Source organism: Nesoenas mayeri (assembly GCF_963082525.1).
Source record: "Nesoenas mayeri genome assembly, chromosome: 2".
In the NCBI taxonomy this organism is placed as follows: domain Eukaryota; kingdom Metazoa; phylum Chordata; class Aves; order Columbiformes; family Columbidae; genus Nesoenas; species Nesoenas mayeri.
Window position 1 is genome coordinate 103,144,665 of NC_137543.1, and position 27,102 is coordinate 103,171,766.

General features: G+C 41.2%; 1 protein-coding gene across 1 annotated transcript in view; it reads left to right on the forward strand.

The window, feature by feature from the left end:
- Positions 1–4,839: 4,839 nt before the first annotated feature.
- Positions 4,840–27,102, forward strand: part of RECK (reversion inducing cysteine rich protein with kazal motifs) — a gene marked incomplete at its 5' end in the record, with an annotated part of 61,533 nt that continues 39,270 nt past the window's right edge. The window contains 4 exons of the mRNA XM_080340062.1: positions 4,840–4,918; positions 8,032–8,090; positions 17,038–17,112; positions 19,409–19,445. Of these exons, the coding sequence (XP_080196188.1) occupies positions 4,840–4,918; positions 8,032–8,090; positions 17,038–17,112; positions 19,409–19,445 (250 nt within the window). The remainder of the gene's footprint in view (positions 4,919–8,031; positions 8,091–17,037; positions 17,113–19,408; positions 19,446–27,102) is intronic.

Here is a 27,102-nt window from a genome sequence, read left to right on the forward strand (position 1 = left end):
TGAGACAAAAATAGAAATAGAAGGTACATAAGGTGAAAACAACCTTTTGTCTGCTGATATACTGTGTTGAAATGGGTAGGTCTCTATATTGGTTCTTGAAGTTCTTAAAAGATAGAGAAACTAATTTTATGGTGCACAGAATTTATATACATCTCAAAACAGAGATATTAAATGTTAAATTCAAATATAGGACAGTATATTTTCAGTTCAGAGAGTATTCTACTGAAACATGCAGAGATTTGCCACAATGACAACATTTTTCCCTGGATGTAAGAAAAATGTGGCATCATTTTACTTTCTGAGGGCATCCTGATCAGGTTGTATCTCTTTCAGTAAAATGTATGTTTGAACTAGTATTTCAGACCATGACTACTTCAGAACCTTTACCTGTTGGTGAGGGACACTTCAACATAAAATACAGAGTAACATTCAAACTTTTTAATGTTTCAGCAATTTTTAGGATAAGGGAGCAGGATCAAATGCAGCTCAGAATAAAATACAGTTAACTATTCAAGCTAATACAAAAGAATGTAGCTGAATGAGAAGATTTTATTATATTCTAAGCAACAGGAAACATATAGAATAAAGTATTCCTTTTCCTTTAGCAGCTGACAGGAGCAGCAAAAAATTATACATTTGCAGAAGGGTTTCTTTCGTATTACCAGACTTTAAAAGTATGCTGTCAATATACTTGTATCAAACTGCTTTACACTGAGGCATTTAATAATTTCAAGCGCCAAAATTCCCCTTCTCATTGTTAAAGGTTGAGTAGAAATCAATTTCAAATGGGTCTGTTTTGAAAAGACTGATATGCATGGTTTAACTGGAACACAGTAGTCTGCAGATTCAACATCCAAACTCCTAAGGAACAAAAATCGTTGCTTTCTAGAACAACTAGGTTAAAATTTATACTGTCTTTGCTGAAGGCAAATTTTAAAAGCTTGTATTATTTCAAAGTTCAATTTGTTTCTTCAAAGTGAAGGAAATAATTTCAGTGGTCTCAGTTATTTCTTCTGAAACTGAAGGGGTGACTTGGAGTGACAATGCAGAGCCCTTAAATTACCAGACACACCAGCATCTTTTCTCTGCCTGTTTGCTTGTGGGGTTAATTATTCTTGATAATGACTTCACATATGAATGGAATTCAGTGGAAGCAGACCACACAGCAGTTCACCCTATCCCAAAATTGAGCCAAATTAAATCATGTAGCATAAGTGAGGAAAAAAACGCATCTAATCGGTTCAGGCCCCTGTATTCTCAGAGAAACTAAAGCAGTTTTCTTACTTGGCTAACTTTACTTTTGAATCTGCTGCCACCTCGTGGGCCCATAATGAATTTTAAGTCCCAAGATAGCAAAAAATTATCAGAAGTTAAGCTTGGGTTTGAGGGAAAAGTCAAGCTACTTAACTGACATGTAAGCCCACTCACATATAAACAGCATTTCTGCACTGGTGTGAAAAGTTTTTTTATAATACGGTTACATTTGCCACTGTTCAGTTTTTTGAATTCACAATTACAGCAACAACTTTAATTTATTAGATTTCAAATTTAAATACAACTAAATGTCCTGGGTTTTTTTTTGGGGGGGGGGTTTGTTTTTGTTTTTTGTTTGTTTTTTTTTGTTTGTTTGTTTTTTTACAGATTTGTTCCATAAAGAAGCAGTACAATTTAATCATTCTATACTGGTGCATATGTAGATGGACAAGAGACAAAAGTTTCTTATCTCATTGGAGTGCATTCCTGGATCACCTTAAGATTTTCTCTAGACCATTTATGAATTTGATACTGGAATTAAAAAGCATTGGGTTCCTACAGATTCTACCTTGACTTCAGTAAAGCCTTTGACACAGTCTCCCACAGCATCCTCACAGCTAAGTCGAGGAGGTGTGGTCTAGACAATAGAGTAGTGAGGTGGGTTGCAAACTGGCTTAAGGAGAGAAGCCAGAGTGTGGTAGTCAATGGTGCGGAGTCTAGTTGGAGGCCAGTATCTAGTGGAGTGCCTCAGGGGTCAGTACTGGGGCCAATATTATTCAATATATTCATTAACGATTTAGACGAGGGAATAGAGTGTACTATCAGCAAGTTTGCTGATGACACCAAGCTGGGAGGAGTGGCTGACACGCCAGAAGGCTCTGCTGCCATCCAGCAAGACCTGGACAGGCTGGAGAGTTGGGCGGGAAATAACCTAATGAAATTTAACAAGGGAAAGTGTAGAGTCCTGCATCTGGGCAGGAACAACCTCAGGTTCCAGTATAGGTTGGGAAATTACATATTAGAGAGCAGTGTAGGGGAAAGGGACCTGGGGCTCCTGGTGGACAACAGGATGACCATGAGCCAGCACTGTGCCCCTGTGGCCAGGAAGGCCAATGGCATCCTGGGGTGTATTAGAAGGGGGGTGATTAGTAGATCGAGAGAGGTTCTCCTTCCCCTCTACTCTGCCCTGGTGAGACCACATCTGGAATATTGTGTCCAGTTCTGGGCCCCTCAGTTCAAGAAGGACAGGGAACTGATGGAGAGGGTCCAGCGTAGGGCAACAAAGATGATTAAGGGAGTGGAGCACCTCCCTTATGAGGAAAGGCTGAGGGAGCTGGGTGTCTTTAGTTTGGAGAGGAGGAGACTGAGGGGTGACCTTATTAATGTTTATAAATATATAAACGGTGAGTGCCATGAGGATGGAGCCAGGCTCTTCTCGGTGGCAAACAATGATAGGACAAGGGGTAATGGGATCAAGCTGGAACACAAGAGGTTCCACTTAAATTTGAGAAAAAACTTCTTCTCAGTAAGGGTGACAGAGCACTGGAACAGGCTGCCCAGGGGGGTTGTGGAGTCTCCTCTGGAGACATTCAAAACCCTCCTGGATATGTTCCTGTGCGACCTCACCTAGGCGTTCCTGCTCCAGCAGGGGGATTGGACTAGATGATCTTTTGAGGTCCCTTCCAATCCCAAACATACTGTGATACTGTGATTCTCCAGGCTGTAAAAGACTATGGAGTCATTACTAGCTTGGTAGTTTGTGAGACTGCCTTTGGAGAAGGAGTTCATTGATATGATAGGTTGGAAAAAGGCTATAAGCAGTTTGTGGGACACTGAATTTTCTGGGTTCTTAGAAGTTTTCCTTTTACTATTGCCAGAGAATACAATAACAGGGTGCCAAGGTGCTCATCCAAGAAGTCTGAAGCTGCCAGAAGCTGATCCATTTACTTTGGAATGACCAGTTACTAGCTGTGAAATGAGCAGGAATTTAAGTTTGCTTTGGCTTCATTGACAGCTTACATCTAATGTCTCTTGAATTTTAAAAAACCCCTTTTTTAAAAAAAAGTGATAATTTGATCTCTACAGGGAAAAGAGACTACAGTGGTGGCCCTACTGTACAGAGGCTTCTTCAGTTACAGCTTCCTTTGCCAGTTGTCTAAATGTGGACAGGCAGATTGCCTTCCTGCTGCCAGGGACAGGAACACCTTGCCACTGACCTGGGCTGCAGCGTAGACACAGAAAACCAACAGCCACCGCAGAACTCAAAAAAAAGGTTAAAGAAGAGCAAAAGTAGTAGCAGCCCAGCAGAGCATTCCAGATTCCCTTCCCAAACTGAAGCCCATCATAGGCAACATCGCCAGTGAACAAGAGGAACAGCAATGGCTGCTGCATGGGCAGCCCTAAGATATGCTGGCCCTGGGAAGCTGAGCCAGTTTCCCTGCCCCTCTGTCACCTTCAACCTGGGCATGAGCCCAGCTGCACAGTGGGCTCAAACCATGTAAATACCTGCCCAAACACTTCCGGTAGCTTGACTCACAACAAATGCTTGACATGGAGCAAGTTACAAGAGGTGATGATGAATCAACGAGGTCCCTCTTCAACAACATGGTGCAGGGGTGAGGCCATCTGTGGGGTCCCAAAGCATGGGGGCTATGGCATTGCCTGCAGAGATGGGGTGCAGCTGGTGCCACAGGGCACTCCTGTCTTGCCCCAGGCAGGGGTGGGCTGGCTGCAGCCAGTATATTTCAACAAGATGGACCCAAAGCATAACCAACACAGTGGTGTTAAATGCACTTTGCATGAAGCTGGGAAAGAAACCTACAAACAAATTTATCCATCCTTATATGGGTATGAGATCCACTTACAACTATATTATGAAAGATGGTACTTATCCGTGTTATACAGAAGGCTTGCGATCCACACTCTATAAGTAATGTGTAGAAATATATTAATAATGCAAACATTATATAAATAGAAACCAATTAATTCAGTTGAGGTCTCTGCCTCCTTCACAAAAACCTTCTCTTAAACACTGTTTCTTCAGTCCTCAGCCCTCTTTCAACCCATACCCGCCCGATCTCTCCCCTCCGAGCACACCTCCGCTGCTCCATGAACCTGGGGGGAATGCTGCGGGATACCTGTGCGGGCGGCAGCGAAGGTCGGTACAGGTACCACAGAACCGGTGCCCGCACACAGCCCAGCCACCCTGCAGCGGAACCACCGAGTCCACATCCGTGGCCGTGCCGCCGCCAGCAGCCGGGCCGCTACGGGCACCGCCCTGCTGCAGGCCACGCCCCTTTCTATCACCCGCCTATCCCCGCCGAGAGAGGCTGGGCTGCCGGCGGCGCGGGACGCACCTCCCCGCGGCGGCGCCTCTGGCCCGCAGGAATGTCCGCGGCGGCCAGGCAGGAGGGGCGTGGCCTGGCTGGGCAGCCACAGCCAATGGGGGCAGCAGGAGGCAGAGTGGGGCTGGGAGCGGGCGCTGCCGGCGTCAGAACCCGTTCGTCTGGCGGGCGGGGGTCGCGGGGCGGAGCTGGGCGGCGGGCGCTGAGGCGCGTCAGCGCGCTGCGGGTTCGCGACCCGGCCATGGCGGTAACGGCCATTCGGTGGCCCTGGGCCCTCCTCTGCCTGGTGGCAGTTCCGCTGCTCCTCTCTGGGGCGGCCGGTGAGTAACGAGCCGCGGAGGGGGGGAGACGGCTCCGCGCATCCCTCTTCAACAACATGGCGCAGGGGCGAGGCCATCCGCGGGATCCCGGAGCCTTGGGGATATGGCGTTGCCTGCGGAGCTGGGGTGCGGCCGGTGCTGCGGGGCGCTCCTGTCTCGCCCCAGGCGGGAGCGGGCTGGCTGCAGCTGGGGCAGAGGGGGCACGGCGCCCCGGCCCCCACTTGCTGCCCGCACTTGCTCCGCAGAAGTGGGAGGCCGGTGGGCGCGAGGCCGCAGCAGGTGAGGGTCGGGGGCGGCTCCCCGGTGCCCGCGGGGCGCTGGGAGGAAGGGGGAGTGTCGCCTTCCTAGGGTCGATCTTCCCGCTGCTACTGTCTTGGTGTCCGCCTTCCCCACGCCCCCCGCCTTCCTATGGAGAGCAGCCGCCTGACGCTCGGGTGGGAAGGCTGGCAGCCGAACGGAGGGGGCTTACATGGCTGAGGTAGCGAGGAGGGGAGTGCAGGCCGTCTTTCTCATATGCCGCCTGGCTTTGTGATGGGGATAGGCCCCTTCTTTAAACTCTCCGGGTTACGTGACTCGAGGCCGGGATTTGTGTCTTCAGCTGTCACGCTGGCAATATGTAAATTCACAGGATTGTGGGTTGAAATGGATAAGACCTGGTGTAAAACCCAACTTCTGGACTGGAGAAATGTCGGAACAGCCCTTGTATTCTAAGGCTTGTCTTCCTTGTGGTTTTGCTAATGTTTTCGATAAGAAGAATGGTTCAGAACAAGGTGTTGAATTTTTTTAAAAGTGAAGGCAAGATGTTTAATAGAGAGAAGGACAGTGGTAATATAGTTCCTGCATTAAAGTTGTGATAGCAGATAACCACTTGACAGGACCAAAAAAGAGTAATGAAAAAAACCAAAAAGGCAGCACAAGCACAGTTGTTGGCAAATAGCTTTTAATAAATAGATCATGTTGATAATGCTGTCACAGAAATGTAAAATACAAAATATGTAATACTTTAGAGCAGAAGACTGCAATCACTGAGGCACTTATAGGCATTTCAGTGTTCTATAGTTCTGATTTCTAATGAGGCATGGTTTTGGGAAGAAGGCAGTAGAAAGCTAGTGGAATGAAATAAGGCATACTCTAGTCCAACTTCTGCTTGATAAACCTACTCATATTGTTGAGATAGGAGATTTTATAAAAGAAAGAAGTAGGCTATTTCATAGTGGGACATGAATAAAATCTTGAAAGGAAACCTGAACATTTTTTAGTAAAATCAGATAAAGTGGCAATAAGAAAGTAAGGGACTGGTTGAAAGAGCTGTCATAAGGCATTTCAGAAGAGGTTAACTGGAAAGAGAACTGAGGAATTCTATTCGGAATGGATATTGTTTATAACTTTCATTTCTGACTTAAGCACTGAAGATCACTGTGGGCCAGTTTAATTTGCTGATAATTCAAGATACCACCAATTGTTTAGGATTTTGTATAAAAGGAATGAAATGACGATGAAGTTTAGTATATTGCTGCTTATTTGTTACACTCTTTAGCGTAATTGAAAAGAGTTAAAGCTTGGTATTGGAAGTGTTTGAGGAGCGTTTAATAAATGTTGCCAAAGATACTAATGAACTCAAATTATAGTGATCTATGCATTTAAACCTATGCAGTGTCACCTAAGCCAATGTAAATTTTCTTTATAGACTAGGAACTCTGAATTCTTGAATTTCTTAAGTGTAGCAGTTACTCTCGATAAAAATTTATATAATTAAAAATTTCTGGGATGTATGGTGAAACAAAACAACAAAAACTTGTTTGAGTAGCCAGCACTTCTGTTTGTAAGTAAAAGCCTATATTTAAGTACATTTGGTTGGATTTTTTTACTTAGGACAATTAATTTGCTGGCTATCTTTTCATTGTGAACCTGAATGTTTTCTCTGGCACTGTGCTATTGTTCTTGCAGTCTGATTGCATAGGCACTAAAATTTAGCAACATTTCTGAAATAAGTGCAACTCTTGCCTTAAGAAAAACTGCCTGTTCTTAGAAGTTAATGGTTTATATTATTTCTGTGGTATGTGTGTGGTGTCATTGTACCGTATTGCTATTACATTGTATCAATGTGATACATAATTCAAATACAATTGATTAGAAATCTGTAATAATTAAATGTTCCTGTGGGTGAAGATGTCTGTGGAAGTAAAAGCTTCGAAGGAAACCTCTGTCTGTCTGTTTTCTAATACACTATTCCAAACACTGGGCAGTGAGGATGAAAATGGATATCAAAGAGTTGTGCAATTCATTTTGTACTTGCCAAGCTTAACTCTGAATGAAGGAATACTTGGATGTTGGGGGAACTAAGCACAACAAAATATAATGTTAAAAATGCCACTTTAAACCTTGGCGTTTCGTGACTTCTCAGTGCTTCATTTCTCATTTGTTTTGCTGTTGATGTGTTCATATCTGTGTTTGCTTCATGACTTTCATCTAGTCAGGCAAAACCACTCTTAATCATCCACCACACTGAAATGATTTACAATTTCATTCAAAGTTTCTAAGAAGCCAGAGTTAAATAAGCAGCTATGTTCACCTCTGTCTGAAAAGGGTTTCCTGCTCAAATTTTCTTTTCCACCTTCTCCTAACTGGTTCTTGTATTTTTCAGATTCTGTGTGAGATGATTCAGTTTACAAAGGCATATAGTCTCCATACATGGAGTGTTTTGGTGGGTGTTCTGTTCACAAATCAATCTGTCTATCGATCTATCTATCTGTCTATTTATTTTCCCTTGGGTTAATAAATTACCTCTGGAAAGAATTTGGCAGGTGCCAAGCTAGTGCATGTTAAGCAGCAGAAATGTGTCTAGAATCAGATGGACAGAGAGTGAGATCTCCTTTTGGTGGCAGTGAGTGTTCAGGGGTAGGTCTGAACTCAATTAACAGGTCTTCATCAGCTTTGGAACAAAACTTCTCATGTTCTTTTTCACCTTCTGGGAACGAACATTTCTCATGATCATCCGTGGACCAGACAAATGGTCCTGATAGGCCATCAAATGGGTGTTTCTGTTCAGAAGCGATAGATACATGCTTCAAGTCATTTTAATATCTTTTCCTCTCCCCTTGCTTTTCCAATAGGCTTGTCTTGTTGTTACCATGCAAAGGACAACTTAATGTGCCGTGATGTCTGTGAACAGGTAAGCTTCTTTTAAATGTAGTTTATCCCTCAGAGTTAAAATCATGCTCTTAAGACAATGTTGCAGCAAGATTAGAGTTATAAGCAAATTATTTTCTGTGTGAATATTATGTGTGATCATGAGATTTAATATTATTGTTAAAGGTTTAAAACTGTAGTCCTCTTTCCTTTCATAGTGGAAAACAGGTTCTACTGAAGTTGAGGAGAAATAGCCATACAAATTTGAGGTCAGGATTTAGTCAAGAAGTGATAACCATGTTAGGAAATGGAGGAGTGAAGGTAGGAATTTCTGGATCTTCTGTGTTTCAAAGCTTTAGGAAATTTAAAATTAAGAACAAGATGTTGGTACTATTCTTTCTTCTGGCAGTTCATATTTCTCAGCTAAGCATCTGAGATACTCCTTATAATATATGGCTTTGTGAATCCAGCAGAAATCTGCTTACTTACTCTGTTCATAAGGTAATAATAAAGAGCTGTTTGTGCTAAATTCAGGCTTGGAAAATATTTTTCCACAGCTTATGTTTAGATTTGTACCTTTGGATGGGATGTTGTACATCTTTGTGTATGTGTATTTATACGAATTTATATACCTTAAAATTTTGCATTGATAAAGCATACATACACATGTACACAATTTTTACATTGAAGTTATGTCCTTGCATCGTACCTGCACGCTTTTCTTGTCTTCATTGCCTGCTTTGGGGCTATTCAAGCACTAAACCTGATTGTGATTAGGTTTATATTTATCTGTGGTTGTACTAACAAAACTTTTAGTTTAAATTGCACTTCTTCTTCTCCAATATATTTATAGAATGCAACCCAATCCCCTTGCAGCTTTCGTACTGTTAGGCCAAACAAGGAAAAGTCTTGTAGTCTCTTTGCATAAGATATTGTCTCAATTCCTATAATTATTCCTGCAGCCCTTCCAGCATAAGTTTATCTGTTTCAATACAGGCAAGCAAAACTGTACGTGGTATTATAAACAAAAATATAGCACTAAACCTTAAAAACGGTGTTAAAACTTTTTTGTGAGAGAAAGATACCCATTCCGATATATAAACAAATTTAATAGGCAGGTTTAGTAGTTGAATTGCAAGGGCATTGGAATAATCTGTCCAATTCTTTCTTCTGTTCTAATGGTTTGAAGTTCCTAGTTTATCATGTGAATTTGTGTTAGCTTTTGATGAAAGGCCTTGAGCTTTTTACTGTCAAATTTCATACCATTTCTGTTATACCAGCTGTAATTATTGTATGGGGTTTTCTGTGGTTTTTGTAAGGTATTCTGATCTTGCCTTATCTGGATGATCTCTCTCTGCTTACATAATCAACATATTCAGTCTTTGTGGTGAGAGGTCTAGAATAAACCTGAAGCAAGACTGGCACCCCTCAAATTGTTCTGTAAGGAGCTGTCTTAGTTACCGCATATCAGTCTGGTAGCGTCATTTTCTGAATGGTCCTTTGATATAGGCTAACAAACTGGCTGAAGGAGCTGTATACTGTTTGTCTCCTGATTTTTCCTGTTCTGTAACTTAACCATTTTGTGCAGCATGATTCCAATGCTTTGTTTGTGTTGAATCCATTTTGGAGTGTATTATTTGATACTTACCCCCTTGTCTTAAACATAAAATTTGTAGAATGAAAGTTTACATATACAGGGAGTGACTATGGGAACAGAGTTGGTTGAGTTGCCTTTTGTTATCTTTCCAAGTACTTTTTCTAAAATATTTGCAATATACTTACTACCTTGTCTGTACCACCACACTGTACCATCCTGACATGATAATTTATTAATAATTTAAAAACAAATGTTTTCCTGCTAGAGTTGGTAGTTCAAGCCATAAAACATTGAAGTTGCTTGTCAGGGATGGCAGGGAGAGATAGAGAGCAGGCTTACGCGCCATATTTTTGTTTATCTAATGCTTAGGGAATGTCAGCAACCAGGGTGCACAAACAGGAATTGGGACATTAATGCAGCTGCTTCTTGTGGAGAAAGCCAGCAGGAGGTGCAGATGTGCTGCTTGATACTGTGTGTATCTGTTATGTCCAGCATGACAGTATCTGGAACTGGTGGGGCCAAAGACTCATGACATGTTGGAGGTCTTGACCCAGAGGGAGCTCTTGAGGAAGAATGTGTCCTTCCAAGTCCTGGGCTGCAGGAAAAGGCTAGTGTTTTTCCTTGAGTCAATGGCACTTAAACTACAGGAGTCATGCTTCCTGAACTGTCATATGAAGAAGCTGAGGATAAAAGCATGCCTCACTGTAAATGGGAGCTAGGCAAGCTCTTCATGGAGGATCTGGAAGGGCAATAGCCTGAACTACGTATTGCATGGAAAGAAGGATGGTCAGAGGCTATGCTTACTGGAGACTGAAAGTTTGTGACTTCTGACTTCCAGGGAGGCAGTCACAGCCCCAAACCTGACAGAGTTCAAGTAGAGACCAGACAACACCCTCAGATACATGGTGTGAACTATGGCATTGTTATATACAGTCACAGGAGTTGGACTCAATGATCCTTGTGGGTCCCTTCCAACTCAGGACATTCTATGATTCTGACAGCAGGAAGAGTTACTTGGCCTCTCTTTGAATATGCACTTACAGAATAGAGTTGGGCCCTTAGGACAGGTGAGGAGAAACAGGCTCCATCAGGGAGCCATCTTGATCTAATGAACTGGTGCCACCATGGGAAAGACTCCATTCTGCACGGGATGGAGGCACTCATCTGCAGATGAGACTTGATGTCTAAGGTGGTTTGGGTTTTAGGGGCTGAAATCTAGGATGTTGCAGAAATTGCAAGTTTTTTTTGACTTTGAGACTATTACTCATTGGCTGCTCATCTACATGGACACCAGTGAGGAAGGTTTTGCATGGGTAAAAGGTAACTACAGGCCAGTGGCTAGGGTGAAAGGTACAGGAGACCTGGTGGTGTCCTCCTTGATCTTGCCAGTTAAAGAAAAGACTTGATTAAGAGTAAGGAATTATTCTAACTAGTAATGCAGCTACTTTAGATGAGCCATTTGAAAAAGAAAACTTGAATTACCAATTTGTTTGTCAACTAACATGATTCAAATGCCTAATTATTTTGCATTCGTAGTATTATTCCAAGCTTAATTTCAGTATCATCTCCTTTTCATGATCATTTGATTAAGTCTGTCAGATACTGTAGTGTTGAGGGTTTAAATTGCGGAGTGATAATAAAACCCTGGCAGATGTATTGTTAACCTCCTCTCCCCGCCACTTCACCCTTTTGCCCCTCCCTCTCTCCCCTTCCCACTAAGGATAGGCGATCAGGAGGAAAAGAAGGATAGAGAGAAGAGAGTTGGAAAAATTAACAATGTTTTACTAATGCTACTAATAAGAACAGAGAAAATAATACAAAATATACAAAACCAATCTTGAAAGTCTCAGTAACTGCAGAGCCAGCACCCGAAGTCCTGGATTGGACTCTGCAGCCAACTGGAGCTGGATTCAGTCTCTCATTAGGCCTCAGTTCGCAGGGATGACTAGCAAGATCCTCTCCTAATGTCGGCCATAAGCAGAAGGGACAAAAAAGGGAAAAAAGGAAAAAGGGCCGAGATCCTCGTGATCTCCCACTTTTATACAAAGTATTCACATGAATGGAATGTTATACACAGTTGGTCAGTTTCTTGGTCACCTCTTTCTCGTTGCCCCTCTCATGAGATGTCCATCCATGCTTATCAATAACTTCACATTCCATTGCTATGTTTACCAAAACATGTATCTGGTTCTCCAGGAAAATGCAGCTAATATGAAGGCTTTAGCTGACAGGCAAATTCACTAAAAGAGAAACTTGTTTTTTAACAAAACCAGGACATGTAGCAAGGAAAAAGTGGATCTGTCTTTCTTTAATTGACTTTTTTTTCCTGAGTTTATTTCTGTGAAGTTTCACAATAATAAGGTTCCTGGCAGCATTCATCTCTGTACCACTCCAGAGATCTCTCTCCAGGACCTCCTCCAAGCCTAAGAGCAGTTCACCCCAGTCCTCAGGAAAACACATTAATATTTCAAGAAGCTTGGCTAAACAGAGAAGTCATGAATAAGCTTCAATGCAGCCAGGTGATACAGAGAAGACAGAAGCAGGGAAAGATTATAAAAGAGGAATTTAGAAAGTTTGTCCAGGCATCAGGTTTGTATTGGGAAAGACAAAGCTCAAATAGAGTTGACACTTGCAGAGGATGTCAAGGGCAACAAGACGTGCCATGGCAGTAGTTAAAGGCTGAAGAAGGAAAAATGTGCAACTATTGCTGAATGTAGCATGTGAATTAGCATCAGCAACACGGGTAAGGCAGAGGTAGCAAATACTGAATGCCTTCTTTCCCGAATCTTTGTTAACAAGGTGTCTGTGCAGAGATAGAGACCAAGGAGAAGTACTACCAGTAATAGGTGATGGTTGAATCAGGACCAAAAACAAACACACAAACAAAAACCCAAAGGACGATCCCCAATCCAGCAAACTGCAGAATAGCTATCTTCTCTTATATCCCTGGGAAAATCATGGACAAGGTTATTGCAAAACATTTCTGCACATGCAAGGTGTAAAACATGCCTGACAGGCCTGATTGCTTTTCAGCTGTATAGGATAATATGGTTTTGATGAGTAAAAAGTTGGTTGGATAATCAGGCTCAGAGATAGAGGTTAGTGGGTCCTGCTCTGCCTGCAGGCTAATAAGAAGTGCAGTACCAGAAGGGTCCATCCTGGACCTGTCATCTTTAACATTTTTATTAATGACCTGGAGGAGACAACAGATTCTACTCTTGTTGAGTTTTCAGGCAATACCAAGCTGGAAGGAAGAGCTGATAATCTTTATGTCAAGACTGTCATCTGGAGGGACCTGGACAGGTAGAAGGAATTGGCAACAGGAACTTTATGAAATTCAACAAGGACAAATGCAAAGTTCTGCACCTCTGAAGAAAGAATTGCTTGCAACAATATGAGTTGGCGGTTGATTCGCTAGGGAGCAGATTTGCTGAAAACGAGGATCCAGGGTTACTGGTACATAGACAGCATGCTGAACATGAGCTGACAGTGTGCCCCAACAATAAAGGAGGCAGCCCGTGGGGTTTTAGAAGCCCAAGGACATGTAGTGAGCAATCCAGACACTTTAGATATTAACTTGATTAGCCTGTAAAGTGCAGGCCTCAAAGATGCAGCAAGGTTAATCATGGTTGAAGAAATGCTGATACAAGCTTATGCAGCAGAAAAATGAGGAAGAAAGGCAAGTGTACGTGGCTGAAGCCAGTCTGAAAAAGCAGAATGCCATGGGGGAAGCTGGTGCTCGCAGACAAAGAGGACTGAGATAGCAGAAATGGTTTAAGGACGCACGAACAGCTCATTAACGGTGCATGCAACCAATCAGACTTTAGCTATCGCATAATAAGGGAGCAAATAGCGTATATAAGTCTGGTGATTCTGCTAATAAAGTGACTACTGTCTGATCATATTGATCGTGTGACTAGTCTGTGACTTCCGTGTCAACAGCAGCCTGGGCTATATTAACAGGAGCGTTGCCAGTAGGCCTAGACAAATTATTCTCCCCATTTAGTCAGCACTTACTGACAACATATAAAATATTGTGCCCTGCGAGGGCAAAAACTCATGGACCCCACACAATCCAATATGAATTCAAGCAAAGCCATTTGTTACAGAAACAAGCCTCCTTATATATGCAGTTATTTCCTGATTATGCATCCACGCTCCAAGCATGCATTAACTACGCTCCAAGCATGCATTAGCTGATTGGATATTGTCTATGCTCACGAGCTGTCCACGGGCCCGAGTCTCACTGCTAATAGGTCTCTTGATTTACGTCATGTTTTCAGCTTTCCAGGGTGGCCTTGAAATTCTTTTGGGCCTGGCTAGTTTAATAACAAATCTCCATCTAATAGAATCCCATCCACAGGTTAACTTCAAGAAAATCCCTCAAATCTCCCACAGTGCCCAGTTTTGTCTTCCTTGTTACAAGAAAGGCATCAGTTAAGTGGAACAAGTTAGCAAAGTCACCAAGGTGACTATGGATGGTTGAAGCACATGCTTCTAGAGAGGCTGAGGGAACTGCCTTTAGCCTGGGGAAGAAGGAGCACCTCAGAGCAGCCTTCTTATCCCTACAGTAAGATTGCTCAGAAGACAGAGCTGTCCCACATAGTGGGACGACAAGAGAGCACAGTCAAGAATGTAAACTAGAGTTCTAGCTGGTTATAAGGAGAAACTTTTCCACCATGAAAACAGAGAGGCTGTGCGTTCTCTGTCTTCAGAGGCTTTTGCAACTTGACTGGATAAAACTCTGAGCAACATAGTTTGGTCTCCTAGTTGACCCTGCTTTGAGCAGGAAGTTGAAATAGATGATATTCTAAGATCCCTTCCAACCTGAGTTATTTTACTATTCTGTGACACTAGGAGACCCCAAATACTACTGCATTTTTTTCTTGCTCTCATTTCAGAAACCAGTACTGTTACTCTCTTGTTTTTATTTCAATGACTTTACAGTTTTATTCTGAATTTGACACATGATAATGTATTTCTCCTTCTGAAAGATCCAAAATACATCCACGTTTAGGTTATTCCTGTGACTTCCAGTTTCGTATCTCACATTATCAGGAATGTTTCAATCCCTCTTGTTGCCCATTATTTTTGTTCTAATTTGTAAGTGTTTTACTTATTGGACTGCTAAAGAACTAAAACCGTGACTAATGTGGGATCAGAAAACAATTTAAAATGTGCCAAGAGCTCAACTTACCTTAACACTTCCATGAAACTTGGAAAAAACAAAACCAAACCAAAACAACAGCAACAAAAACAATGCCAAAAAGATGATGAAGTAAAAGCATCTTGTTACAAGGAAATGAGATGAGCAACACTGCAAAATGGTCTGAAAGACACTTGAGAAAAAAAAAAATGAATTGACATGATTCAGAGTTGTGTATGAAAGTCAATAAGGTAAAATCTCTTCCCAAATACAGCTGTGCAAAATAATTTAAGTTGGAAGTGTCATTTTGTCTAACCTGCTCAGAGAGGTGCTAGCTTCAAAATTAAATCAGGTTGCTCGGAATCTTGTTCATCAAGTTTTGAATATCCTCAAGGATGGGCTTTCCACAGCCTCTTTGGAGAGCACTTAAGTACTCTAATGGTGAAGATTTTTTTTTTCGCTTTGCACCTAGTCAGAATTTCTCTTGCTGCAACTTATTACTTTTGTAACTCATCCATCCACTGTGCAACTCTGATAATGGTTGACTCGTATTTTCCATAATCCTTTCTCAGATGCTGGATGACAGGAAGTTAGATACCCCTTGCTCCTTCTTAACCCTTCTTCAGTTTGAACAGATTCTTTTACCTTGGCCTGTTGTGGTACATTGTAAAGTCCAGCATCCTTTGTGGCCTTCTACTGGACTCTCTGTAGTTCAATAATGTGCCACCCCTGTGCAAGGAACAAAAGTGGGTTTGATATTGCAGATGTTGCCTCATCAGTACCTGATAGAATACTCATCTTCCTTTAACCTGCTGGTGGTGCTGCTGCTAATGAAGTGCAGCATGCTGCATCAGTGTACTTCTGACCCATGCTCAGCTTGTTATCCATGAGGACCCAGCATCCTTTTCTGCAAAGCTGCTTTCCAGCCAGTGAGCACCCAGCCTGTACTGTTGCATAGGACTATTCCATTTCAACTGCAAGATTCTGTTTGTCTTTGTTGAACTGCTCTTCTTGGGTTTATGTCAGCCCATTGAAAGCCATCTGTGTGGCAGCTATACCCTCCAGTATATCGATGACAGCTCCCAGTTTAGGCTCTTCTGCTTACCTGCTGAGGGTTTTTCTTGTCCCATTGTTCAGCTCACTAATAAAGCTGTTAACAGCATTGGTTTGACTCCCATATTGTACCCCTTCTCAGTGGCCAACACTTAGACATGGAACTGCTGACTACTGAGCCCTGCTGTCCAAGCAGTTTGTCACCCACCTTGTAGCCCATCCATGTTTCACCCGTTTGGTTTTAAAGATACGGTGAGAGATAACAGTGCAAAAACCTTTTTAAAGTTGAGGTAGACAACATAGACTGATCTCCATTTTTTTACTAAACCAATCTTTTCTTTATGGAAAGCTGTCAGGCTATATTTGCCCTTGGTATGCCTGTTTTGACTGTTTCCAATTGCCTTCTTTTCCTTCATGTGCCACGGCATGGCTTCTGTAAGCATTTGTTCCACAATCTTTCTGTGAGCTGAGGGTAAGCTGAACAGTCTGTTATGCCCCAGATTATCCTTCTTGCCTTTCTAATGGATATAAGGTTTGGTTTTGTCAGTCACAAGGGACCTAATCCCATCACCATGGTCTTTCAAAAATGATACCAAAGCTGCTTTGCAGTGACAGTGGCTAGCTTCTCAACATCCTCTGTTTTATCCCATCCAATCTCATGAGCTTCTAGATGTTCAGTTTGCTTAGGTGGTGCTTAACTTGATCTTCTTCTACTGTGAGTAGTATTCATTCTCATGTTAGTTTTGATAATCTTTTTAACTAGTCAAGGTTCATCTGTGTTCCACGGAAATTACTTTTTTCAGGATTTTTTGGAAGGAGTTTAGTTGCCTGAGGTCATGTAACATGTAGGAGAAGGTTAATGAAGTAAATAGAATAGTATAATATTTTGATGTGTGGGGCAGAAATCCTGTTTTTCTCACTGCCTATTCAACAGAAACTACTTGATTGAAGGGTTTGAGGAAGAAATTCTCATTCACTCCTAAATATAAAAATTCTTTCTTCATAAAAAGTACAACATATTTGATAGACTATAAATAAATAAAATTTTAATTTTACATTGTTTATGCATTAACTGTTAGCTAAGGTTGTCAAAGGGTAGATAGAAGTGAAACTAAAAAGGACAAAATAAATTGAAAAAATATTCAATACATAGTTACATTTTAAGTGTTTTAAAGTGTGTTTTGTTTCTAACAGATTTTGTCTTCGAAGAGTGATTCCCGTTTGAAGCACTTACTGCAGCGAGCACCTGAGTATTGTCCAGAATCAATGGTAAGGCTTGCTAGTTTTAATTAAATAAATCCAAACATCTAATTTTATATTAACAAAGTTTTGCTTGCAAAAATAAGTCTTCAAAATTACTCGAATTTTATTTTCTTGCTCAGTTTTGAGCTGGTAGAACATGTGCGTATGGGAGAGGAAATATGATGAAAGGCCTGTGAGTCAAGGTAAGGACAGGGAGATGACTTGCCAGTTGCCATCATGGGCAAAACACAGTCAGATTGGGGAAATTAATTTAATTTGTCAATCAAAAGGTCAGAGTAGGATAAGGAGAATAAGAACAAATTTTAAAACACCTTCTCCCCACCCCTCCCTTCTTCCCAGGCTCAGCTTCACTTCTGGTTTTCTCTACCTCCTCCCCCCAAGCGGCATAGGGAAATGGTGAAGGGAGGTTGAGGTCAGTTCATTACGCCTTGTCTCTGCCACACTTTCATCCTCCTGCTCTTCCACTGCTTCAGCCTGGTGTCCCTCTCACAGGACACCAGGACAGGACAGTACTCCACTAACTTCTCCAACATGAGTCCTTCCAGTTGTTCAAGAACTGCTCCAGCATGGGTCCCTTCCACAAGGCACAGCCTTTCAGGAACACACTGCTCCAGTGTGGGTCCCCTGTGGGGTCCCAAGTCCTGCTGCAGCTTCCTTCAGAGGCACATCCATCTGCTCCGACATGAGGATGGGGTATCTGTGCTCCACTGTGGACCTCCACGGGCTGCAGAGGGACAGCTGGTATCGCCATGGTCTGCATCACAAGCTGCAGGGAAATCTCTGCTCAAGCACCTGGAGTAGTTCCTGCCCCAGCTTCTTCATTGACCTGGATGTCTGCAGGGTTGTCTCACATATTGTCACTCCTGTTTTCCCACTGCTGTTGCGCAGCAATTTTTAGCCTTTATTAAATATCACAGAGGTGCTAGTAATGTTGCTGATTGATTCATCTGGTGTCATTGGCTCTATCGAACATGAGGGTTCTGGCATCTTCTTAGAGAAGCCACCCCTGCAGCCCCCCTGCTACCATAACCTTGTCATGTAAACCCAGTACAATCTTGTCACTTCCCTTCTTACTCTTTGCAGAATTTTCCTCTGATTTCATCTAATTAAGGTTTTCCTAGTGCTTACTTAAAAAAAAATTGAGTGCAGTAACATTGTACTAAAATACATGTAATCCTTCAAGACTTTTCTGTACTTTTGTAATTTTAAGATATTGTACTGTGATCATATCACATAAGTGTAGTACGACTCCAGTGGCAGCATGTTAAACATCTGGCATATAGTGCATAGCAACTCCCATAACTTCTTCAGCCCTCTAACACAGCGCATCCACTGCAACTGCAATATGCACTTGTTCCTGACAATTCAACTAAAATTCTTACCTTAGATTCAAGTCTTCCTCTGCTGCCTAGACTTCCTTCTTCCGGGGCATTTGTAACTTTTATTGGGTGGGTAACATAAGTACCTGTGGCAGACCAATGTTGGACCTGAGATTTCTTTCATATTTGCCTCAGTCTAAAGAATTCCCTGTAGTCAGCTTGGCTAGTAGTCCTGGTAGTAACAGTAATGAGAGAGGTAAGAACAGCAACTCTTTGGTAAGCTCTTCACCCCCTTTTTTTGCTCTGGGCAAAAAAAAAACAAACCAAAACAAAACAGAATTCTTCTGTCTAATACCAGCAGCCACTTAGGTCATTTAGCAGGATGTGTATTTAGGATCAGAAGTGCTTTGCAGTTGGGGGAACCCAACAGATCCCTATTGTAACCTTTTGTGTTAGTAAACTTCACTTCTACAGATTTTGCTTCCATCTTTCCCTGAAGCTACATTTCTCTGGTCTCTGAGGTACTTTAAAGCCTCTTTCCTTTGCTTTGTGTGTGGTGTTGGTTTGTTTGTTTGGTTGGTTGGTTGGTTGGTTTTTTAAAGCTGGTGGAAAGGAGCAATAAGTTTCTCCACAGGTCTTCATCCTAGATAAATCTTTTTCTTTGTCTAAAGAGTTGCTACATAGTTCTCTAAACACTGGTGGAGAAAGTTCACTAGATAACTTTGATTACCTGAAATATGCTATGTTCTGCACCTACAAAAACACTGCTATTGATTCCATATTCTGTAGATGGCAGCCTTCTCATCAAAGCAAGTGGTACTCATATCACATAGCACATTTTCAAAAGGTGTTTTAGACATAAGAATTCTTCCAGGAGGATATTTAAAACCCAGGGCAAAAATGCAGAAAATGCAGGTTTGTGTCTGCTGGAAACTCTCTTATTCTGTAGACTTACTTTTGCTTAATTGCGTTTTCCTTTTCAGGGAGAAGTGTGGGATTGTATAAATTCTTCTTTGCCAGGTAAGAAATACTGGTTTACTATTGAACATACTGCTTTTTCACCAAATGCATGTTTTGATGCTGTATCTATCACATGCACTTATAGATTTCACGACAATTTGTGCTTCCATTATAAAATGTATTTTGCGTCTAATTTAATTTAGTCTAAACTGGGTTACCTGTGCATTTTAAACACTTATTTTCTTTTCATAATTATAAAGTGTTTAACATGTTTGTATGATTAAATGTGTGCTTCTGTGACATATCCAAGAAATACCAAAGATTTTTTCCTTTAAAGTTTTTCTGTTATTCTTAGTTTCAGTATACTGTAGCTTGATCTATAAAATCATGGATTATTGCAGTTTTGCTTCAGATGCAATATAATTAGGAAAAAAACCAACGGGAAATAATAAGAACTAGACAAACTAAAAAGCGTAGAGGCTCAGACTACTTGGTACAGGTGGATTAGAAAGTTAAAGCGTAAATCACAAGATAGGATTGTTATGATAAAAGGAGAGATCAAAAATAGCTTAAATTGGACTTAACTAGTGCTATCACATCATATATCATTTCTAAAAGACTTTTGAGTGAAATTAACATGCTATGGCTGAAAAAGTGGCATGTGGAAAGAAGAAGCTGTAGCAGTTTCATGGCATCTGCTCAGACTTCCCTGACCACACTACTAACACAAACTGCTGATTCCAGTGCAGGCAAAGAGATTTGCTGTCATAACATTTTGCTAGTTTTACTTAACCAGTAATATAGTTTGGAGTTGCAATGCTTCTCTCATCTAAAACCTGATATAGTTTTAGTTGGACACAGTACCTAATCTTTATTAAAGCTCAGTAGCCAAATACAAATGAGTGGAAATGCTTTTACTGCAAATGAGAAATAGATCTTTTGTTTTGAATGTTAGGTCTGTGTAAGCAATTGAAAAAGCACTGGAAATCTTTCTGTTTGAACCACTCCCAAATTGGCTTCCTGTACTTTCTAAACTGGTGTGAGGCCTCTCAGTGTCTTTATGGTAGGAGTCTATTATCCTCTGATTTATGAAAAAAAGTCACTTTTTCAATGGTGTTGTAAATCATGGTTTAGTCCTGTGGTAAAAGCGTAGTATCCTAAGCTGGTACCCTGAACTTTGTACCTGCACAGAGCTGGTCTCTTTGCATTCTTCTTGCATGTGAAGTTATTGTGTTGATGTGAGCCTTTTTAAAAATTCTTTTAAGTATTCTCCAGTGATTCTATGCACTGTAGGATTTTGTAAATTAATGATGTGGTGTATATAGGATAGTATTATAGGGGAAGCTCTTATTCCTTTTCTGGGAAATCAGTACAAGCTGAGTGCCTCTGTGAAATACCTGTTATGCTAAGGGATGCACCATGGGGAGCAAAGAGGAGGAGTTAGAAGTCTATGTGCAGTTGCAGGGCTATGGTTTTATTGGGGTCACAGAGACATAGCAGGGAGGCTCCCGCAGCGGGAGTGCTGTGATGGATGGGTACAGGCAGGTGAGTGGGGCAGTTGTCATAAGAGTGTAACTGGCTATGGGGAGGGCTCTGCCTGGGGATGGATGATGAGCCAGCTGAGAACGGCACATGGGCATAGTATGGGCCTATCAACATATTAGCAAGCAATCCAACGTGGGTTATGTTGTTGGTGTCAGCTTCAGACTGCCTGATTGGGAAGAAGTAGTAGATGAGACCTTCTTAATACAACTGCAAGAAGTCTCATGTTCACAGGCCCTGATGCTCATGGGCAACTACAATCACTTGGATGCCTTTTGAAGAGACAACACAGGAGGGCACAGGCAATCTGCTTGTAAGAATCCCATGGGATATGGCCCTGGAGAGAAGAGGGGTCCCAGATAGCTGATTGATTTTCAGGGATCACCTTGCCCAATCTCCAGTTATGCATAATGGGGCTAGAAAAGCCAAGTCTATCTGGAGTTGATCCTGGTGAGGTTTGTGAAGAGCAGCCAGAAGACTGCTCTGTTTCTTTAACTACATCAGCAGCAAAAGGAAGAGTAGGGAAAGTGAGGATCTGCTGCTGAATGGGACAGGAAACCTGGTGACAAATTACTTTGAAAAGGCTAGGGCTGTCTTTGCCTCAGTCTTTACTGCTAAGAAGAGCATTCAGGAATGCCAGATCTCTGAGATCAGTGGTAATGTCTAGAGCAAGGAAGACTTGCACTTAATGGAGGATCAAGTTAGGTAATGCTTAAGCAGACTGAACACGTCTGTGGGACCTGATGGATTACCCTTATGAGGGCTGAGGGAGTGGCTTAATGTCATTGCAAGGTCACTCTCAGTCATCTTTGAAAGGTCATGGCTATTGAGAGAGGATACTGAGAACTGCAAGAAAGCAAATGTCACTTCTGCCTGTAGAAAGGGCAAGGAGGACCTGGGGAGCTAGAGGATAGTCAGTCACACCTCAGACCCTGGGAAGGTAATGAAGCAGATCTTCCCATGAACCACTTCCAAACTCATCAAGGACAAGAAGGTGATTGGTTATAGTCAGTATGGATTTATGAAGAAGAAATCATATTTAGCAATCTGATAACCTGCTATGATTAGATGACTGGCTTGTTAGTTGAGAGGAGAGCAGTTAATGTTGTCTATCTCAACTTTGGTAAGGCTTTCAGCACAGCTTTTTTAACATCCTTATAGACAAACTGATGAAGTGTGTGCCGGGTAAGTGGACAGTGAAGGTGGATTGAAAACTGGCTGAACTGCTAGGCTCAAAGGTTTGTGATAGGTGGCATAGAGTCCAGCTGGAGGCCAGTATTCCAAACCTTGATGCTGAGTCTAGTCCTATTTAACATTTTCATCACTGATGAGACAAAGTGCACCCTCAGTGTATTTACAGAGGATTGTTGTGCTGCCATTCAGAGGGTTGTTGACAAGCTGGAGAAATAGGCAGACAGGAAACCTTATGAAGTTCCAAGAAATGAAATGCAATGTCCTGCACTTGGTGAAGGCCTCATGCTCCACAACAAACAAGAGGCTGACCAGCTGGAAAGCAGCTTTGTAGAAATGTACCTGGGGATTCTGGGGGACAGCAAGTGCACCATGATCCAGCAATGTGCCCTTGTAGCAAAGAAGGCTAGCAGCACCCAGGCTGCATTAGGGAGAGTATTGCCAGCATATCAAGGGAGGTGATCCTTCCCCTTTACTCAGCATTGATGAGACCACAATGGGGATACTGTGTGCATTTCTGGGCATCTCAGTACAAGAAAGATATTAACACATTGGAGCAAGTCCAGCAAAGAGCCAGTTTAAGGTGGTTAAGGGACTAGAACAAATATGAAGACAGGCTGAGAGCTAGGATTCTTTACCATTGTCAAGAAGAAAAAGCTGAGGGGTGTGGATCTTATCAATATGTATAATTATCTGATGGAAGTGTGGAAAGAAAATGGAGCCATGTTCTTCTTAGTGATATCCAGTGTCTTGAGAAGAGGCAGTGAGCACAGACTGAACAACAGTAACTTCCATTTAAACATAGGAGAAAGCTTTTTTACTTTTACTTTTTACAAAGGATGATTGAACAGTGGGAGAGGTTGCTCAGAGGTTTTGGAGTCTCCATCTGTGGAGGTATTCAGAACTTTAAAACTTCAAAACTTCTCTCCCTCTCTTTCACCTCACCCCCGCCTCTGCCAGTATGACATGCCTGGCAGTTTAGTTAAGAGGTGGAAACCTGGTTTTCTTATGGGTTTCAGTGGCATCCTGTCATAACACAACATATGTGCTAAATAATTTGGGATTCTGCCTTATAATTTGCTGCTTGGTATGTCCTTCATGTATTTTCATTACAGTTTGTGTTTTCTCCTCTTCCATTACTTCCCTAGAGCAACTTGATATTGCTGATCTGTGTTAAATTTTGTAATTGTTTGATTTACCAGTAACTTCACTGTGGTAGTTACCTTAAAATGTTAATATTCCCACAGCTGCCCGTTGAGCTACGATTCTTTTTCACATTTGTTTCCATTTCCTTAAACCCATCATGGTGGTCTTCTATTAACTTTCTTTTATGGCTCATCCTCACAAAACAACATGTGTCTTTGCCAAGACAGTGTTGTAAGCCTTAAACACTTCAGACTAGATGTTCAGGAATGTAACTGTTCTCTGAAATAAAATTATTTTTCCATGTTTTCTGAAGGCAAATATCATTAGTTTGTCGGTGTTTCTTTATTAAATCCAATAGGCCTATGGAACATGTATTATTTTGGGTGACTTGTCTAGAAAGTTAAAGTTTATGACCATGCACACACAATACTGTTCAAGCAAATGCTTACAAAAGATGATTGAGTGATCCCTAGCTGGGAGGGGCAGGGTGGGCAGGAGCACAGAGGGGAGAGCAAACCCAGTAACCTATAATTCTAGGTGATACCTGTGTTCTGATTTTAAGCTTTAGCTTTTTCTGTAAGCAGACTGTAGAAGACTTCAAAGAGACAACAGAATTTTGATGTGGGCTTTCTTGCACTCTTCTTGACACATGCAACTCTTGAACATGAGAGCCTAGTTGTTTTTCACTTATGTTTCCATCTTCCTTTTTGTTTTCCTCCCCATTTTCCTTGGGATCACAGTGATCCAGCATTTCTCAGATATTTTCAGAATGTAGAATGTTTCTCTCATCAAAAAATGAGAGGTGACATTCTAACTTTTCATGTTTATGCAGCTTTTAACCTCTGTTTCTAACTTCAGTACTTCAATTATTGTGGAGACTGGAGCAAAATGTTTATAGTAAGAAAAAAATGTGTGTGTGTTGTAAATCATATCACTAATGTGATGTGGCTTCTAGAAACTTTTTGGAGGAGATGTGGGACAAGAGCCTGTGTTACACAACTAGCTGATCTTTTATAGTTCAGGGATCTGTCTTGTACTTCTGTCAGTTAATTTGGTGAAAAATCAGACTGTGGACTCCAATCAATTAATTGTGCACTGGAGGTGTATATTAATCTAGAAATGCATGCATTTTAATTACCTTGACTACACAATTAATTTATAAGTTGCTGTATTAAAATTGCAGCTCAGCACTTATTGAACATGTGACATCAATTTATTTTTCCACAAGTTTGTCTGCTACTACTAAATATTGTGAGGAGAGAGCTACTTGCCAAGAAAGTACTAACTTTGGCTGAAACTTATCAGCATTCTTAATTTGTCATGTATTTGTAGCTTGCTTCATTCTTTTAGTACAGTTTAGTTCCAGTAAAAGTATGTCTGAAAACCACAGGCTCCATATTGCACAAAATAAGGATACTTGACTGTTCAGTGATGACTGTTCAGATGATTCACTGGTGACTGTCCAGTGTTGACATTGCTGCTAAAGCTGTGCACCTGTATTAATCATGTGTTTCTCCTGGATATAGCTAGTTATTTGTTGAGGCTTTTGCTTGCGGGGTGGCAATAAAACCCTGGAAGATATATTGTTAATCTCCTCTCCTCTTTCCCTTCCCATTTCAGCCCCTCCCTCTGCCCCCTTCCCACTCAGGACAGGCGATTAGGAGGAAAAGAAGGACAGAGAGAAGAGAGTTGGAAAAATTAACAATGTTTTACTAATGCTACTAATAAGAATAGAGAAAACAATACAAAATATACAAAACCAATCTTGAAAGTCTCAGCAACTGCAGAGCCGGTACCCCAAGTCCTAGATTGGACTCTGCAGCCAACCGGAGCTGGATTCAGTCTGTCCCTAGGCCTCAGTTCGCAGGGATGACTAGCAAGGTCCTCTCCTAATGTTGGCCATAAGCACAAGGGGATGAGATCCTTGTGATCTGCCACTTTATATGAAGTATTCACGTGAATGGGATGTTATACTCAATTGGTGAGTTTCTTGGTCACCTGCTTCTCGTTGCCCTTCTCGTGAGAGGTGCACCCATGCTTATTAATAACTTCGCATTCCATTGCTATGTTTACCAAAACATGTATCTGGTTCTCCAGGAAAATGCAACTAATATGAAGGCTTTAGCTGACAGGCAAATTCACTAAAAGAGAAATGTGTTTTTAACAAAACCAGGACATTATTGCAGCAGAGATTACTAGATATCTTGTTTTCATATTGCACGTGATATTTCTTCTGCATTTTTTTAGATTGCTTATGCCTTACAATATCAATCCTACTAATAAATATTCTACCAAACTTTGCCATTTTGATTGAAAGAAGTCTGTGTATAGGTTCATATATGTAAGTTATGCAGAAACAACTATTACGTTATTTTAGGCTTAAAATAAAACGTAGCGGGTAGTTGATTTGGCAATTAACTGGATATACATTAATAGTTAAATGTGTGTGCATGACTTCCATGTAGGCTTTTGAAATTAGTTTAAAACAATGCATCAAATAGTGACTTTTTGAACATCAATTACAAACTACTGGTGTGTGCACAAGAGCCATCTCTTTTAATACTTTCAGAAAGGTGCTTGATCCATGAAAAACTAATTCTATACCCTTATTATGGAAGTGGAAGGTGAGCTGAATCTACAGTTGTTCTTGGCCTTCACGGCTGCTTTGAACTAGTTTGAATTGGAAAGGTGAGCCAATACTCTGAATAGATGTAAAGAGGATTTGGACAGTCTCCAAAAAGACAGGTTAATCATGGGCCCACAGTGCTGCCCAGGAGGTCTGGACCATCCTTATGGCAGACGGCCACTTCAGACTGACAAAATGTGGGCTGCAACCAACAGCTGTTCTTCACCTTTGCCTCTTGGCTTCTTCCACCTGCTTTGCATTCCTGCTACCTTGCTTATGTCAAGCATTACGATTTTAATAAATGTAATTTATATTTTAATTTTCTGGGAAAATACATTAATTTAGCTGAAGATTTTTTTTCTCCTCCTTTATAAATTCACTACTATTTGTTTTCTTAATCTGCCCATCAGAATGTCATGAAAGACTGATTCTGGTAAGACTTTCTATGCCACCTGTGTTTGTAAAGGCAACAAAGTGTATTTTAAAGGCAGTTTTGTTCATGAGAGATACATGAAATAAATATTTTGCATTGATGGCAATGATTTTTATTGACTTTTTTTTCCCAGTATTTTCTTGACATTTGAATTTAAGCTCACTGGTCTCATTCCTAGCTCTTTTACTTCCTTTTTTTAAAGTTGGACATCTGATGTGACTTTTCTGAAAATACTTGAGAACATTTTTTTAAATTAAGTGGTTAATTCTTTTACTTTATACTTTTCATTTCTACATACAGAATATAATTTGTACATGCCCTAAGATATTGCTTTATTTTTAAAATATTCATAACAAAAATGAGTGGTTTATTCAGGTAAATAATTCCACCCTTCTCACTAAGAAAAAGGTGTAACAAATTTGCCACAGCTGTTGGGTACCTGTGTAGGTTTAACTTTCCCTTTAATTATTTCTATCTTTAAAGTTATGTGAGAAATAGACACAGAAATGCATTATTTTATTTGATTTCTAATCTCTTGAAAAAATAGAAAATGTATATTTGTTAATAGATCGAGAGGATGAAACAACTTATTGCAGCAATTTGCTTTTCTATAACTTCATGGTAAGAAATTAAGATAATGAAACAAATGGAAAAAGAGAGGCAGGGAGATGTGAAACTTTTATTGCAGGTGATTCTGGATATGAAACCACATTATTGAGGGGGATAAACTGCAGAGGAAGTGTTGTGGTTTAACCCCAGTAGGCAGCTAAACCCCACAC